Source organism: Syngnathus typhle, linkage group LG12 (genome assembly GCF_033458585.1).
Source record: "Syngnathus typhle isolate RoL2023-S1 ecotype Sweden linkage group LG12, RoL_Styp_1.0, whole genome shotgun sequence".
NCBI classification, from domain to species: domain Eukaryota; kingdom Metazoa; phylum Chordata; class Actinopteri; order Syngnathiformes; family Syngnathidae; genus Syngnathus; species Syngnathus typhle.
Genome location: NC_083749.1, coordinates 6,382,416 through 6,400,360, shown reverse-complemented (window position 1 = coordinate 6,400,360; position 17,945 = coordinate 6,382,416). Strand labels below are relative to the sequence as shown.

At 43.3% G+C, this 17,945-nt stretch overlaps 2 protein-coding genes across 2 annotated transcripts in view; both read right to left on the bottom strand.

Moving 5' to 3' along the window:
- The window catches only part of LOC133163395 (potassium/sodium hyperpolarization-activated cyclic nucleotide-gated channel 1), a 45,326-nt gene extending 34,312 nt beyond the window's left edge, over positions 1-11,014 (bottom strand). Inside the window, exons 1-2 of the mRNA XM_061293241.1 lie at positions 8,854-11,014; positions 2,866-3,289 (exon numbers count right to left, since the gene is read on the bottom strand). Coding sequence (XP_061149225.1) covers positions 2,866-3,289; positions 8,854-9,212 — 783 coding nt within the window. The 5' untranslated portion in view covers positions 9,213-11,014. The remainder of the gene's footprint in view (positions 1-2,865; positions 3,290-8,853) is intronic.
- Positions 3,577-17,945, bottom strand: part of LOC133163394 (probable E3 ubiquitin-protein ligase HERC1) — a 44,394-nt gene continuing 30,025 nt past the window's right edge. Inside the window, exons 87-88 of the mRNA XM_061293240.1 lie at positions 12,253-12,325; positions 3,577-7,596 (exon numbers count right to left, since the gene is read on the bottom strand). The gene's annotated coding sequence lies outside the window, so the exon portion shown is untranslated. The remainder of the gene's footprint in view (positions 7,597-12,252; positions 12,326-17,945) is intronic.

The window sequence follows — 17,945 nt, the reverse complement described above, 5'->3', positions numbered from 1 at the left end:
ACTTTTTTGTTTCCCATTGTAAGATTTAGGATTGAAATGAGCTCTGGATGAATTCTTAGCGACGCAGATTATATTTTGGGGGTTTTAAAATAAACAGGAATAGATTAATTTGGACTTTCAATGCTGGCATAAAATATTTGTAGCTATTACATAGATTTTAGAGTACACCAGAATCAGACAGATTGAGTTTGGAGCTGGAAAAAAAAAAATAGTAAAGCTTCTCCCGAGGGGGGCCACCAGACCAACCTGAGCCCATGCGGCTGAGAGGGAATATGGCAGCAGGCCGGATGCTGATGTTGCTGCTGGTGGCTGTTATGAGCCAGATGCGGCACGGATAGCGTTAGCTACATTTACTAAACCTTCCCGCCCCGAAAATGAAAACTGCAACAAGGGCAGCCATTTTTTTTGCTAACACATATTATTGAGGTGTGACCGAGTTAAGGTCATTTAGATCATTAGCGTTCCTTAGCGAAGCATGGAATTAAAAAAATGTAAAAAAAAAGCAGCAAAGGGGGCAAAAGTGTCCTTGAAAGATCAAAAACGGTTTGTTGGTGGAAAATGATTATGTAAATGAGCAAATGCTCAAATTCAGCCCAATCATCGTTATGATTGTTCCATACTTAAGCAGTGCTTATGTTCTTTTTTTATAAATTAAAAATCATGCTACTTTCAAACTAAGAAAGGCAGATAATATGGAAGGCAAGGAGAATGTCGATGCCTTGAGGTCTTATCGCTCGGAGCCAAGCATGACCTATCATCAAAGGTGTTCCATTACAAAACGGTTGAAATTTGTCCTCTGAAGGCCACCGTGTCACCTTTGAAGTCCATCTGAAATACACCAAATCAGTTTCCAATGTTCTGCCTTTTCTGTCACTCGCTTTTTTTTTTTTCTCCTTTCCAAATCCTTGTTTGTTTTGCTCAGCGTGCCGAATGAGCAGTCAACCGCTCGGCACGACCTTCTCTGCGTAAGCTGCAATTTCCCTGAGCCATCGCCATCGCCATAATTACGTGCGAGCAAACAAACAAATGAATGATGGAGCACACGCGTGCATGCTTGCATGTTGGCGTTCCGCTCGCTAACACCAGCCCACCGGCTCCACTCGGCCTGGAAATTTACAAGCATGACCGAGCATTATTCTGGGAGGCGTTGAAAGGAAATTTCTGCATAATGAAGCTCATCATTTGTTTTGGCCCCAACCTAAAGCGAATCCTCATTCAAAGCATAATTATGAATTCCAGATTATTCAGTTGTCAATTAATCGAGTTTCGATGAGTCGGTAACTGGCTCGAGACTACTAGCTACTTTCTCCTTTTTTCTAAGGCTACTGTGATGAAAATGTCAAAAAAGGGAGCGAGCGTGCTTCAGGCCTGCTCCGAGTGCGACTCTTGATGAGGCAGATGGAGCAAAGAGGTGGTGACAAAGTGAGGAAGGGGTTAGCGGTGAAGGACATTGACGTGCATGCCGGATGACGACTTATCGTCCACTTCAGAGTGGCTGACCGACCGACCAACCGACTGAATGGAACTGCATTACAGAATGAGTTTGTTCTCCCTTTTTTAAGCACAAATCCTAACTCCTTACGACAGCTGAGAATTCTTCCGCTCCCCGTGCTCACAGCAGCCCCTGCGGATGTGTCAGATCCGTCGAAGTGTTGGCGTACAGGATGGGGCGGAGGGGGGGGGGGAGAATATGACACCTTAACGCCTCCATTTTATTTCAAGCTTATTATTTCACTTGCGGGGAGAACGTTCGTTCATTCATTCCCTGGTTCATTAAGGATCATACTTGTTTGCGGTTGTGGTCTGTACCACTTCGCCTTCCTCCCACAGACTCCTAGTGGCTCATCTGGAATGCTAATCAGCTTCCCACATAGCCGGCATGCCCAGCACATGGCAGCAACACGTTTCGAGGCAGGGAAAAAAAAAACACCAAAATAGTCCTTAAATTTGATCAGTAATACATCCTACGCTCATCCTGCTTAAACTAAGTAAGTGAGCAACCAAAAAAAACGCAAAACTGCACTTTGAACGTGGTTCAATGAAAAATGTAAGCGGTGTTTCCGAGTGGATGCTACGTGACAGTGGAAAATCTGAATGAGAGATGTAGCTGGCAAATGCGTGACTTGGTTATATTAACATACGCATACAAGGATTTATAGCATGATGCAGCACAATTGTCAATATGCAGCTAGGGTGAAACCTGCACAATGTTCAATATCTAAAATCTGCCTGTTTGTCAGTCTACCTCATAATGATCCCACCTTTTCAGAAAGTTTTTCCCCACCCAAAATGGTCACCAATAAATTCAGAAAAATGGGCTGGCTGGACTGTTTTTTTTTTTTTTAGCACTTTCTACTTCATTGGTTAGCATCACAGGAGCTTGAAATTGAACTCGCGCCCCAGTACTTTTATCTACGCAGACTCATTTAGTGCTGACGTTCAGCTTGGGAAATGGTTGCAGACTTCACGTCGCAACCTTTTGGACCTTTGGATCGGTGTTCGGCCATGCGCGACGTTTGCACCATAAGAATGTCAACTCGCGGTGTCATCTGCATGATGACAACAACGGTAACAAACAATGGTCCGACAAGGACACTGAGGATGAGCTTGGACTAGGAAAAAAAGACAACGGAGGAATATATGCTAAACAGCAGTGGCCATCCCCTCCAATTAGTCCACTTCAATAAACGCCTCCCTTTTCCCATCGGGAAATGTAAGCCTAATTATCTCGGATGAGATACACTAACGTTAACACGCGGGCATCTAAAAACTGGTGAATAAATGCCACCACCTCTGCATTTGACAGACGGTATTAGTTTTACACGGACCTCTGCAGTGACCCCCCTTTTAAGGTTGCGTACCCACCTCTTCCCACTGATGAATGTACCGGATGAGTCGAGACAGTCTCAAGAGGCGCAGCAAGCTGAGGATCTTGGTGAAGCGGACGATGCGTAGAGCGCGCGCCGTCTTGTACACCTCTGAGTCGAAGCCTTTCTCCACGATCAAAAAGATATAATCCACCGGTATGGATGACAGGAAGTCCACCACGAACCAGCTCTTCAAGTAGTTCATCTTGATGACCTTAGGGTCCAAGATGATCTCAGAGCTCTCCTCGTTGACGATGCCCGTCCTGAAGTTCATGACCAGGTCCACCAAGAAGATGGTGTCCGAGGCCACGTTGAACACCAGCCAGGTGGTGGTGGTCTGCTCTGAGAAGAAGGTTATTCCCACAGGAATGATGATTAGATTCCCCATCATCATGATGAGCATTATCAAGTCCCAATAGAACCTGCAGAGACGGGCACATGACACATACTTTAGGTTAGTCAACTATCAAAATTGGCAAAACACTGTATTTTGGGGGAAGAAAATGCCTGAAATATATTTTATAGTGTTTAATGAAAAAACAGAGGCCAGATCATAACGGATGCGTTGACCTAGCTTCACTTCAGGTAAATAAATTCCCAATTTTAATATTTTTTAACTAGCTAAAACAAAAACATCACAATGCACTTTAACATTTTTATTTACATTTTTTACATAATATTCATAAAAAATTCAAGCACTAAGCCCACATTTGAATCACAAGAAAATGTAACATTTTTATCAGATAAGTCTTTGGTGCTTTAAAATGTTACATTTGAAATACCTTTTTCTCCAGTTAAAATACATTTTCTGAAGGTGGCGCTGGAATAAATGAATTATATTGAAACGACGACTTAGTTCAGGATGATTGCCGTCTTATTATATTACATAACAGCTTCCCTATAATTGGCTTAAAAAAATCGCCCGTGCGGTTAATAAAAAAAATAAATGTGGCACATTGAACCTGGAAGAGACTATTACAATTATTATCGTTTTGTTTTTCAGATTCAACAGCAATTTCCTTTTTTTTTGTTCCTGTTTCAATATTGCGCAACAGAGGCCGACTTAATCCATTTTCTGGACCGTGCACTCTCTGGATTGGTCACCAGTCAATTACAAGGCATATATAGATAGTGAGCTATCCACTCATTCACAATGCCAACTCTATGTTGACAAAAGCAAAACATTCCATTGGCCCATTTTAGCATACTATCGTAATTATTTTAGTATTAGGACAACCCTTCTCCATTATGAACATGATTTTGGGCTATTTCTGACAGACAATAACTCGGGCCCGCAGGAAGAGAGAGCGAGGCCTTGGTCCAGGCTGTTAGCAATTCACCAGCCCCTTCGAGCGTCCCCGGATCGCCGATCAGGTCTGAAAATAAATGCTTTCAGGCATTCTATCAGGCGGTGACTAAAAACTCCCTTCTGACACCATCCTACAAGGGTGAAAATTGACTAGCTGGCTGGCTAGCTGGCAGGCCGCCTGCTTTTGTGCTGGCAGTCTGCACCGGCAGTAATGGATCTGTTTGAATTCATTAAGCCGCGACCTCGGCTTCATAAATACCCGCAGATCGCGTGTCCGATAATTGTCTTCACTTAAAGCTAAACAGCGGCGCTCCAGGCCCTCCGGAATATAGCGGCGCGGTTATTTTTACGCGGGCCGTCGCTGACGTGAAGTCTCTTCGTATGCGCGGCCTTGACTCGGCAAAGAACCTCGAGCTGGGCATCCAGGTTATTATTCTTACGACAAACCGCAGCCAAATGGGCCTTGAGTCTGACAGATGTGTTATTTGTCTTTGACATGAATGTACCAGGTGAAAGGTGTCTTTGGAAGAACAAAAACGAGTTGTATCGCAATTGAAAAGTGCTTTTTACAGCTGCAACTAATGATTATCTTAATCAATAAATCGGTTGATTATTTTTTTGATTAATCAATGAATCTGATGGAATGGCTTTGCTCACAAACAGTGTGTTATTTCAATTTGAGAGTTCATAAAATCAAATCAGTTCATTTCTACTTTATGGGCGATAAAAGTCAACATAGATCAGGCAAGTCATGATGGTGCCAACCATTGGCACAACAACACAACGCAAACTACACAAAATTTGGTCAATCAATGGGGAGGAACAAAACTGCCCCCATGTTGGATTGCTGCAAAGCCCTTTGGTTATTCAAGAGCTGGTCACCAAGCGTGATGATGCAGTCAGACACAGTTAACAGCACGAGCAGCTCTCTCGGCATCATTGAATTAAGCGCTTGCTTTAACACTTCGGCCGAGATACACGTAGACCAAAGTGCGACGTGCCCAGTTAGGACTGCAGCGATACATTGAGAACGTACTTAAACATCGAGTTCAATTTGCAGTCTGATAATCAAGAGCTACACAGAAGTGGCGTAACCACCGACTGCATTGTGGTGCTCATTTGTCAAGCAGCTCGGCTACGCGCCGGAAAAACTTCAGTGGGGATCGATGGAAGCCAGAGACACCATCACCTGGTAACCGTTACGGAAAAAAACACGGATGACTCTGCAGATCATTGCCACGCATGTTTTGTTAATCTCCTTGTACGATGCCTGTAGGAAATTTTTAATGTTATTCTACTATATCAGAGTCAAGATGCCATATGTACCTTGCAATTCTATATAAATGGCACCAAAACGGAATGAATGGATGAGGTCAACAATCCGCCTTTAGATGTATTATCAGAAACATCACAGAGGCAAAATGTCACCTGTGTAAAGTCTCTTTTACGCTGCGTGTAAAGCCCGGATGTTCCATCTTTTTTGTGGGTTTAAATAGAAGGTGGCAATGGCAGGACAGCGGTGTGAAATTTGACACCCGCCTCAATCCGTCAAGTTTTTTTCACTGTCACACCAGAGATGATGACCTCATCTACACATCGACTTGCGGGGGTAATTTGTGGCTGAGTGAAATCAAATAGAGAAATGTCCCGCCTGCGCTAGGTTCTGTATGGAAGACAAAGACCGTTTATTTATTTAGCAAGATCTCTGTGTGAAAGGACCTTTAATTGGGCCAATATTTTGCCATGAAAGTTCAAACGAGACCTCTTAGTTTTGAGGTCTGTGTTGATCTCGGCTGATTATCAATCATCATTACTTTGGGTAAATGCCAATGCCTCATTATAGGCCTATTACTGATGAGGATCAATACTGTGCTATTTTTAGAACTACTAGCAGAAAGGCTTAGCTGGAGGAACAAGTGCATATGTTTTATAATGGGGCGGATACACCCTCTGCCAAGGCCGCATCGAGTTAGCTTAGCCGCGAATAATAATATTGTCCTGCACGTTGGCGAAGTCATGCAATATTGTAATACTTGCCGAAAGAAATACACTGCGAAGAAGGCTTTTAAGGGACGACAACGGCGCCTCTTGGGGTGCCCATGCAAAGGTATACCGAGCCCTGCACGTGGGACCTCTCCAAAAACCTTCTGAATAATGTATACTACTAACTTTCCATTAATCTTTAAGCAGCCACACTGCACAAAGAATATGCTGCGTGTTAAATTTCAAGTGAAGGGATATACTGTAAGTCTTTATGGATGTTAGGATGTTTTTGTTTTCAGGGCTCAGCATGAAAGAAGAACACAAGACACTGAATGTGAAATGAGAGCAACAACAGAAACGGCCTACTTAAACTTCTCGGCCAAGACACGGCAGCTAGCTAGCTGAGGAAGGCTATTTCCCGGGCGACTTCCCCCTCAGAAAGTGCCCTTTAGAAAATGTCAGGGGGCTGGTACGGAAGTCGAAGGGGGAACTGCTTTCAAAATTTGGGGCCATCCGTTGTATGGTTTGATTGTCAGAGTTTTCAGCGAAACACGAGGCTTAAAATTTAGCATGAACGATTTAAAGAAAAGAAATTCTATCTAGTATCTATCTAAAATAATAACAACTGAACTAAAATGAAACATTTAATAAAACTAGTAAAAATAGTTCTACAAACTGAGGTGCGTTTTAAAAAAAGAAGGAAAAAAGAAATAGAAATTTCAAAAATCCCAAACTCTTGTGACCCCAGTATGGGATAAGACAAATGGCTTTGGGTTTCCAACAAAAACATTTCCGTTATGCTAAAAACCGCAAATTGGCCGAGTTGCACGCTTCGCCCATCTTCTAACGGCATGGGTCAATCTCCTTACATAATGGTTTGTAAAGACCCCTAAAATCATTGACTCCTAATCCTTGACCACCACCAATCCTGTGCGTACACTGCACGTACGTCTCGGTTTGTCAAGATCGCCAGAGATCTTTGGTAAACCTGCTCGCGTCGTATTCCTGGTCAACGACAAATTACAGCCACAAAAATACCTACTGGAGCGTGGCAAACCTCCACCAAGGTTGAATAACGAATTCTAGCAAGCAGTGTTGCTTACGTTGACCCTTACGGACAATTTAGAGTCTTCCTGTTCAACTCCGAGCTGAAGCACTCCTGCGGGATTGCTCGCTCTGACTTCAGGACCAAGGACAGATCCCCGGGACAGGAGCAGGCTCTCTAGCATAGCAGAGCTCCGATGATGACGGTCACCATTGAGCTGAGTCAAGCCGCACGGGTGACAGCACGCAGGATGGGGACCCGGATGAGTGAGACACGTTAATTGGTGAAGTGGACCGTGAGACGGCCGCCGAGGTGCACCTGATTTCACTGGTGGAGTTAGACGAGGCGGTCGGAGCTTCAGTCAGCCCACAACACCAACACTTTCCATCATACTACAACATAAGAGCAAGATCAGCATACGTATCTATATCGCTACATATATAGAAGTGCCAAAATTAGTTGACAACTAATTCATATGAAATGACAACTAGGTAAACATTCAGGTAATCGTTTAGATTATTCTTTCATTTAAGATTGTTCAAATACTCTGATTTCAGTCTCTCAATAGCAATCATTCTATGATTGCACCTTTTGTTTTTAATCAAACTAAGACAGTTGATATGTGCTGTTACTTTGGTAAACATTGACCATACAATGAGCAAACCAATAAATCAATCAATGGAACAATTTATTTTAAAAATATTGGTTAGCCCTAAGATACACATTTAATTTATCTGTCTTAGTATGGCTAGAAAAAACTATTTTGAATAATAATGATTACTTATTATTTTGATACTATGGGAATCAAATCTTAATTTTACAAGAAAAAAGTTATATTTTATTACATTAATTTTGTTTTTGGACAAAAACATTATTTCATGAGAGAGAAAAAATTACAAGAAACTTTTCTTTTTAAAATAAAATAAAAGTCATCAAAAACTCACAATCAAGGCATGCTTGTGACCGGAAGATTATTTCTGGGTGATACTCACGTGTGATTTTTTCTTACAGCGGGGCGGACATGTGGATTTCCCCCCCCCCCCCCCCCCCCCCTTCAGGTGTTTGCCTGGGGGCTCTCGCCACCTTGCCACCCCACCTTTGCACACCCATGGTCGATCAAGGGTGTGCTGGAACCAAGAGAAGCGGGGTACACCCTGGACTGGTCGCCAGTCAATCGCAGTCGACTGCCAGGTGCCAGCCAGTAGCCTATGCTGCTGCTGAGGATGTACTGTTTATGTATTCTGGCCCTCACCCCACTGGTTGTCCACCCTCAAAATGACATCACACCTGACTGCTAAAACTAAAAGAGACGCCCCAGCACCCCCCCATCTCCTTGGTCCGTCGTCTTCCCCCCTGCCTTGCAGCAGAGTAATGTTTACAAGCCTCGATGCTGGTGATGGTGCATCGGCAGGTAGAGTGGCGCCTACACGAGCTGCAATATGTGGCAGCACAAACACGACAGGCGCGCGCACCGCGAGCGCTTGAGCGTGTTTGTGTTGCGTCCAAGGACGTTTGTGCGATGCAGCAAAATGCCGCAATGAGACGCGCGCTTGAGTGCAAGGTGTGCACGAAAGCTCTCAGACCCACGGGTGACCGGAGCCGGGAGGGAGGAGGGAGGAGGGGAGAGGGGGTGCGTTCAGGTGTTTTACCTAAAATCGCTATACGGGTGAATGATCCAGTAGCCGGCCGTCTGCACCCGCTCCTGCTCCTTCTCCACCGCTTTCTGGCTGCCGAACATCCGCAGGGAGAACTTATTGACTCCGGGCTGCATCATAGCCCCAAATTGCCTCTGCATGAACCCGTGTTGCCTGGCCGCCGCTTCCAGGTCGTCGAAGCCCACCATGGCCTCGTCGCGCTCCCCCTTAAAGCCCACCGAGTTGCCGTGCTCCTTGGTGTTCTGGCCGCCCGCGCTGTTGTTCTTCTGGATGGAGTCCTGCCGCTGGAAGGCGTTATTCCCGTCCGCCTTCTCCTCCTTGGCGCCGGAGAACGAGTTGGCTTTGTCCTCCATGGCTTCGTGCGCTAAAGGAGGGGGGCCGGGGAGGTGGAAGGGGGCTCGAGCCGGAGAGGTGCCGCTCAGCTCTCCTGGTGTCCTTCACAGTGCTTCGGCGCCGCTGCTGCTGCTCCTCCTGCCGCAAACACCGGAGCCCGAGTGGCCGAGAGCCCTCCCCTGCTCGCTGGATCAGCTTGCTTGGGTTACCGCCATCTACCGACGGGCCCCGGCCCCGAAATGTCCGCGCGTGCAACACGCACACACGCGCGCGCGCACACACGACGCTCGTCTCACTGCGGTTTCAACCTGCACAAGCTCCTGCCTGCACCTTATTTACATAATCATGATGGACAAGAGCCCCCCCACTCCCTCCTCTCCAATTCGCACATGACGCGTGCACCCATCAGCCATCTCTTAATACGCCCAGGGGGGAAAAAAATGTTGGATTTACATTTTAAAGCATGGAGATTGCTTGGATACGCATTCAGATCGTGTTTTACCGACACCAATGTTGCATGAAATAAAGTCAGGCATGTCGGTTTGAACAGGATTTTAACGCGTGGTGAGACCAATGTCCACACTTTTTATGTAAAGCCAACAGATTTTTTTTTTTCAGTGTTACACGACGAGGTATGTTGTGCAGCTTGTGCAATATTGCAATATACAGCGCTGCATCATAATGACTGCTAATATTTCAGTCTACAATGAGAGGTTCTCTTGTATATTCAAATATGGTTTTTGCAATGAAAGGTTTGCATTCAAATCTTCTGAAATACAAAAATACTTCAAATGGAATAAAAAGAATCACCGCCCTTTCCAAAAAATACATTACAAAAATTTACTTCACTGGTTCTTCTATATCAAAAAAATTATTTTAGGTTTATTTACCACCTAAAATAAATTGTTTGATATAGAAGAACCAGTGAAGTAATTGAAAAAGAAAAAAAACAAGATGAACCTAGTACAACTATTACAAAAATTTGCTTTATGGGCCTTTATGATTGTGGACTCAAATAAATGTTTGATCGCCGGTTACATATCACAACAAATTGATAATTATCTAGTTTTGGAATCACCCGCAATTTACAGGGGGTCACTGTACACTAAGAAATAACACACCACCTCTGACGATCAAAAAGAATGTGTAGTAGAAAACGAGTGGAAGCTAATGTTTCAGGCTAACGGATAATGCTGCAACTGTCACTCACATCTTTATAAGATAAATTGGTTTGACGATGGGGGAATGTGGAGGGATTTGGCGGTAATAGCGTGCACTGGTAATAAATCAGGAGAATCAATTGCACAAGTCTCACCACACACACGCACACACACCGCCTCCATTTGGACAGAGCCCCATACACACGTGTTACTAATGTCCTTCATTAGAGGCTCTAATGACAGCGTTGGCCGACAACTCGGTCTTGATTTAACGCATGTAAGTAGTCTTTCATTACAGGACTACATCGAGTTTAGTCCCCGTAGGTAGTCATGTTTTGTCGAAAAGCAATTTCCTCCTGTTAGTTGTTTCTTGAGATCACCGATGCTCTTTCACAAACAATTTAGTATGCTATGCTAGATGGGTTTTTTTTGCCTCCTCGGAGGCTGTGATCGATTAAGCAGATTTATTTTTGAGAATAAAGTGGTAATAGTTCTTTCATAATAGTAAGCATAAGCAACATCTGATTCAGCGCAGCTGGCTGTCTTGATGACCCGGCAGGATATTAGCTTGGATGTTTTGCATGCTTACGGTTGGATTATTATGTAATGATCCAAATGTTACCCTAATTGAAACAGACATCCCTTCATTTATTTCCTCCTGTTCCCCGCCCCCCCCCCCCCCCCTTTTCGTTTGGTTGGATTAGTTGGCATGCCAACTGTTCAACCCCTTCTTGTGTAATTTCACTTCCCCAGTTCATGGTACCAGTGAAGGGGAAGGGCAAGGCAGGATGGGAGGGGGCAGACGAAAAGAGAAAGATTGCATAAGATTTATGGCTTAAAGTAATACTGATATTGAACAATGTGCAAATCCCCCGATGTAGTACGTGTCAGAGGACAACAAAAATATATTTATACGGTTAAAGAATCTCTTAACCCTGCATTGGTATAAGACTCGATGGTGATTTGTGTGGAATCGATTATTGATTAATTGGGAAGAAATGGGAACAAATTTGAAGTTAGTCTCCTACTTTTTATGTTTTGACATAAATGACAATATGTGTATACTTCATGGACAACTTTACTCAAACGTACATTATTACTAAATATTTGATTGTTTAAAAACTAAGGGAAAGACGCAACGAGGTCTCAGAGTGACAATTGCAACTGAGAGCAAACGTGGCCTCCCACGGAGCACAATGTTCCGTCCGCTGCCGTCTGATTGGCCAGTCTAAAATTGCATTGTGTCTCTAAGATTACATCCCAGTCATCTCTGCTTACGGTCAATAGCTCATCTTGACATGAAGCATTTCATAGGCCTGCACTGGCAGCTATTACTTATGCCACAAATAGCATCAGCCGCCAACAGAATGGCAGCATTGCAGTACAGCCCCCTAGCCCCTCCCATTTTTTTTTTTTTTTTTAAATTTTATTGTATTTTTTGCAAGTCATTGGATGTAAAGTCCGTTTAGAGGGGCCTTAAATCAATGCATAAATAAAGATATTTTTCTTGACGCACATGACATCTAATTCTCCTGTCGTCTTTGGACTTCCGCCCATGCTGGACTGGCTATTTTAATTAAAGTGTGATTGGCGCTGGGAGGAGAGTAGCATTTTAATAGGATTGCGGGTTTGGTCCATCTCCAAGCCAGGGCCATGAGGCTATCACGGAGCGCAGGGGGATGAGGTTGGACAGCCACCAACCCGGACAAAAGGTTGGCTCCATCAAGAATAAAAACAAATAAATAAATAAAATTGCCAGGGTGTAAACAAACCAGAGTGTCACGGATGTCATAAAGGTCATGGAAAATATCGGGGTTCACCAAAAGTGATCGACTGGCAATCTAACATGTTACTAAATCTAATATAGTAATCAGATTTAAGTTACAATTCCAAGACTTACTTTGTGACCAAAAGTCTTTATCCAACTCTAGATCGTCTGTCTTCAGGAAAGACGACAACAAACTGCCACCAGACTGTAGAAATAAGAAACATGAGATGCAAGTTATTGATCACCACAGCAAATTCTACCACAATCTAGTACATGTATGGTTTGCACATTCAACAAAACTAGTTAGTTAATCAAAAACACACAAGTGGTAACCACCGTTATTTTAATACTTAAATGAATAAATATTTAGCTCCAGCAAAGCACTATTGCTGTCCAAACAAAAATAATACGACAAATGTTGGCCTAAGTGCACGGCTGATCCAATCTGTCGGGCTAATAGCACCATCAAACAATTGAAGCGGGTGCAAAAACTCTCATCCACTCTTCACGGAAACGTCTCAGGTTGCTCGGCGAGATGCTGTTGGATCCAAAAGTGGCTGCGGCGGTATTGCATTAGCCTCAAGGGTGCGGTGGTCAAGTGGGCTCCACGTGTGCTGAAATTCATTCGAGTAGGCATTGCTAATGCAATAAACACTGACTGTACGTGTGTGTGTGTGTGTGTATGTGGAGAGAGGCTTTCTCACATTCTTACCTCTACTTCAAGTTATCCAGTCGCTAAGGGTACTCTAACAACTTTAACCTAAGCCACAACCTAATCTAACCCTGCACAAATACATCAAACCATAAACAGCCCAGTTAAGAACTGAGGATAAAGTCAAGACTGAGGCGATGTGAGGTCGGGTCAGAACCTGCACTTTCTGGAGTTGACAAAGTCCAAGACTTCAAGGGATTAAGAGCTTCATGATGGATGGAGGGTTATGATAGTCAACATTGCTAAAGTTCAGATGCTAACGTGTATGAAAGAAAACCAAAAAGAAAGCTTTAGGTTTCTCCTCGGGTGACCTTACGAAGTGCATCGCGGAAGCGCAATTTGTTAACCTGACCTACATAAAAGTCCTTCGATGCAGCTGCGTGCTGACGACAAAGCCGCCAAGATTATATTTTAAGCAGGGGGCCCGTGATTTATCTAGCGCTACATGGTTAACGGGAGCATTAATCATGCCGTGAACTATGCCTCCCGTGTAATCTACAAACAACGCAGGTTGCTATGTTGAAGCCGACGCATATTTAAATAGGCTGTGTTGTCTTTTTTTTTAATTATTATTTGGTTGTGTCCAGTAAAGATGGGCCATCTCTTTCGGCGTGGGATGCGCCTTTATCTTTAATCTCGTCTTTAAATTCTCGCAATGTTAAAGGTGGGGTTTGTCGGGATGTTGATGTTGGGGCAACTATAAACAGGCTTTGTTACTTTTTCAGGTGGCGAGATCTGTCGAGATGATTAATTGTTATCTCCAGGGTGGCTTTAGATATGCTTTATTTTCATTTTTCTTTTTTTAAATTGCCAACAAGATCAGAGGGGATGCACCGTGACCCCACTCTTGCGCACGTGAAATCTACCAGGTTGCCTAAGAACTCGAACGCCATTGGCTTGGTCTGTAGTCAAATCTTTACCTGCAGTGCCTCGTGTCGCGGCGCTAGGCAACTAGAATTACATGTAAAGTATCGGGTGTGCCGGGCGCGGTTTGTAAACACATCCCATCTGCGGACGAAACTCGAGTGCTCCCACCTGTATTTGAGCCCATCAGAATGGCAAATGATACAGCGCAATGTCAGGTGTGGGCACATGCGGACAACAACTTTTATACCCCTATAAACCTTCACTCTCAATTTGAGTGAATGTCGACTTTGTGAGCGCTCAGCTGTGCGTTCGCAGGGTAATGTTTGCAAAAAATAAAAATTGCATAATAAGATTAAAACAGGGAACAGAACACAGGGGGGAAAAAGGAGGGGTGGAAGTAGCTATATTTAAAGCCAGCTGTTCGTCGCGTGTTACTCTGGCTACTTTTATGATTACGAGGGAGGATGGCGTTAGATAATCTATCATAGGATATGTCGTTGTGAGGGCATGGGCCGAGGCGTCAAAATGACAGAAGGTGGAAATACATGAGGGCTTCAGATGAGATGTTTTGTATGCATATTGTACAGCCGTTGTATTTCTCAGCAAATGTTGTTAAAGTCTCAAGCTGTGGAGTCTAGACTTTGAAGAGTCTCGACCAAATCAAGACCAAGGTCAAAGTGTTTAAGACAAACATTTTCAAAACTCAAGTGAGATAAAAAAAAAAAAAAAAAGAAAACTCGGTTCGGCTGTCCTAATGTCCTTCATTCCAACAACGTTTAAGCTTATCAATCATGATCTAGCTCATTGCCAGTGTGACAGGAACACAGTCACGTGTCCTGCACAGCTGCTGCTGCTGTTGTGCAGTGAGGAGAACATGACTTGGGACTTTTCATGACTTTGTGCCAACATCCAGCAGCTACAATACAAAAAAACAATTTACCGGGAAAAGACCAGTGCATCATTCCTCAACCCTGTATCTCTTTAAAGGTGAAAAGTTGAAGTCGTTCATCAAGCGACTGAATGCTCTCACTGTGAGAAGCTCATTTTCTTGAAAGCCTCCCCTCAGCCAGAACATCAGTCAGTGACAGTTTGCTGTCAGACACTTCTCTGGATTCATTGATGGATTTGCATCAATGACATTAGACCGGGCAGCTTTTTCCACGTGTGGCGCACGTGACCGCTTGACGTAAGCGTACGGGCGATTCCTCCCCACCCGGAAAAGTGGGTCTCCAACACAACAGGGTTATAATCAGTGATCTTGGGCCCGCTAAAACGAGACAGATTAATTATCAAAATGGTAATTGCTCCATACAGCTGAAACAATTAGAGAGAAACGTCCAGAACCTGTCTGCCGTAAACACAGACAGAGAACATTTGATGCCTTAGCGTGTTTATTCTTCTTTTCATTCCAGCACCATGCTTTCAATTATATAGACTTTTCCCCCCCAAAATAAATACGAATATTTGTTTACTGTAAACATACAAGATCGGTACAATGTTTTGTACACTCATTTTTGTGTTGTCCCTTTCTCTTGCTCTCGTTCAATATATTAGGTAGAAGGTGTTTAAATGTTTTTGTATTATCTGAAAAATGAGTTAAAGGATTTCTCTTGGCCTATTTAATTTATTCGGGGAAATGGTCTCTGGTTGGAACATAGTACACAAATGTGCCCACCAAAACTAAGGACGGAAATGCACCAAAAATAGATTTGGTCAATCAGCGTACTAGTCAGCCTCAAAACATAAGCAGGATTTGACGTCAGGTTATCACGTCAAGCAGACAGAGTTACGTCATAGTATTGCTGCGTCAATGTTTTGTTTTTTTTGTTTTTTACCGGAGAGCTAAGTGAGTCATTTGCGCTCAAATCATTAGCGCAGTATCAAATTGGGGCACCTTGACACTGTTAGCTTTTGTTTTATTCATAGGGATGAGCTCAATGGACTAAGACCTGGATTTAAAGCTTTCTCCCATGCATCTTTTGGTCCTACATGGAACGATTATGCTTATTTAGAGAGTTTGACCACTTTGGGTAACTACTGTCCACAACATTACTAGATGCAGCATTGATGGCGGCCGGCAAACTCCATGCCATACTCGATTGAACACAACGGACTCAATTTAGACTCAAGGCCAATATGATCCCTTTCTGGATGAGTAGACGAGACTATAAATATATTATCGACATATTTGAAAGCTTTGAGACATGTTTCAGAAATATGAATAGACATACAGCATCAACATGATTTTTGAGCTAGCAAGTATGCAAACAACAAAGTGCTTTTGTGTGTTTGTCTTATAAATCCTGCATTCTGGTGCAACAATAATGGACTGGAATGGAATGAAATTAGATCTGATGTAGTCATCAGGTCAGGATGTATGCCAAGTTCAACATCTTGTTTACTCTCCCTCACTGATCCGATTAATCGATATATTGTTTGTCCTGAAGAGACTTCCTCTCTAGCATAAACAGAAAGGATCGACAGACTAAAACCTTGAGATTTAAAAAAAAAAAAGAAAAAAAAAGCAGATGCATTGTCATTTTCAAGGATGTTGAATATTTACGATTGTAATAAAGTTCAACGTGACTTGATGACCTTGGCAATAATCGAGCTTTCGGACTTCTCCTTTGAGACTAACAAAAACAGAAAAGACCAGTGGATTTTGGGGGATACGCTATTAAAAAAGCAATGATGAAACTCATGGTATTAGCTGAACCAATCAGGCAACATTCCCTTGCATGACAATGATTAGCTCCTCACTTAGCCTGGAAGGTCACTTGAGACCTTAATGTGTTACCAAAGGCTTTAATCCAAGTGCCATTCGGAGATACTTGACAATTCGACCATTTTTTATTTTATTTCACTTCGGCCAGAGGGCTGATGAGATCAGCGAAAATTCTGTAAAATACTAAGTATTCACTTGATTAGATATAACTGTTAGCAGAGTGACTGGCTGGCAACCTGTTCAAACCAGTTCTGCTCAAACGCCGCTGGGAAAGGATCCAGCTCATGTTTGACCCTAATGAGGATAAGCCAGAGAGAAAATTGATGGATGGATGGAATCAAGGGATGGCCTTTCATAGGTGATTGAATTTTTTTTTAAATAAAAACAAAAGTCATTAGCAGCCTTCAGTTAAGGCAGCTTTCACTTCCTGTTAGAATTAGTGCTGTTAGTAGTAATCATGATTACAAATATTTACACGGCACGCTACTTCCTTTGCTAGTCTTTTAATGCAATTCTTCCCTAAAGGAGAAAATGGGGACTAACAAATAACACTGTTTTTTTTTTTGTTTTGTTTTTTTAAAGCATGGATGCAAGTAAATTTGTTAAGAATAAAATGTGATATTTTAAACCCATAGCTAATGCCAGTGGCCACATGTTGATTGATGGAGAAGAACCAGAAGATATCGCAGACAAGCTGTGGATCTAGTCCCGATCCAAAACATTCAGCAGCAAAATTCCTGTCACATCCTCAGTTCCTTCAGCAAAACGTGTCCTGCGTGCAAATCCTAATTTGTTTCAAGCAAACAAACACTGGACCAGCTCAGATTGTTTGGTGTGTACACGCGGGCTTAGGCCATGCCTGGAGTGTCTTTACAAAAGCTAGGAGGCAATTAGAGTGGCTTTCTGATGACCTCTAAGTTCGATCCATTTTTGTCACCAGACACCTTCAACTTCTTTGGCCCTCAGTCTTGGAGCTTTCTGGCAGCATCCTGTGATGATGCCGCCGCATTGACTGTTGGATTACACTGTCATTTTCTCTCTATCTGAAATGTATCATCAAGCTTTGAGCAGAGTTTCTCTTCCAAGGTGAGGACACGGTGTGTGGTCATGGGTCGGACCACAGGGGACTGCTACTATTTATTTGTTTAATTTAAAAAAAAAAAAAAAGGGCAGCCTTGTAGGACTGCTGATGCTGTACACTTTAAACCACCAGAAAGTATTCGTGACATGAACGGAATGGAGAAGAGTGTCTGGATTGGACATTTGGCTTGCTCGCACCAAGACTTCCCATTCTACATTTGCACAGCGTACCCCGGCGACTCAACTACCCATCAAGGGATCAACGGAGAGTCGGTAAATACATTACTAAAAATACTTGCCAATCCTTTGGGATTACTATGCTGAGCAAGTGGACTGCGTATGGCACAAATCTGGAATTAGGCAGCGTAAGGCTGTCAACTGGGCTTCATCAACACCTGAATGACGGGTGAGGCAAAGGTTAGCTCAAATGAGTCAATTCAC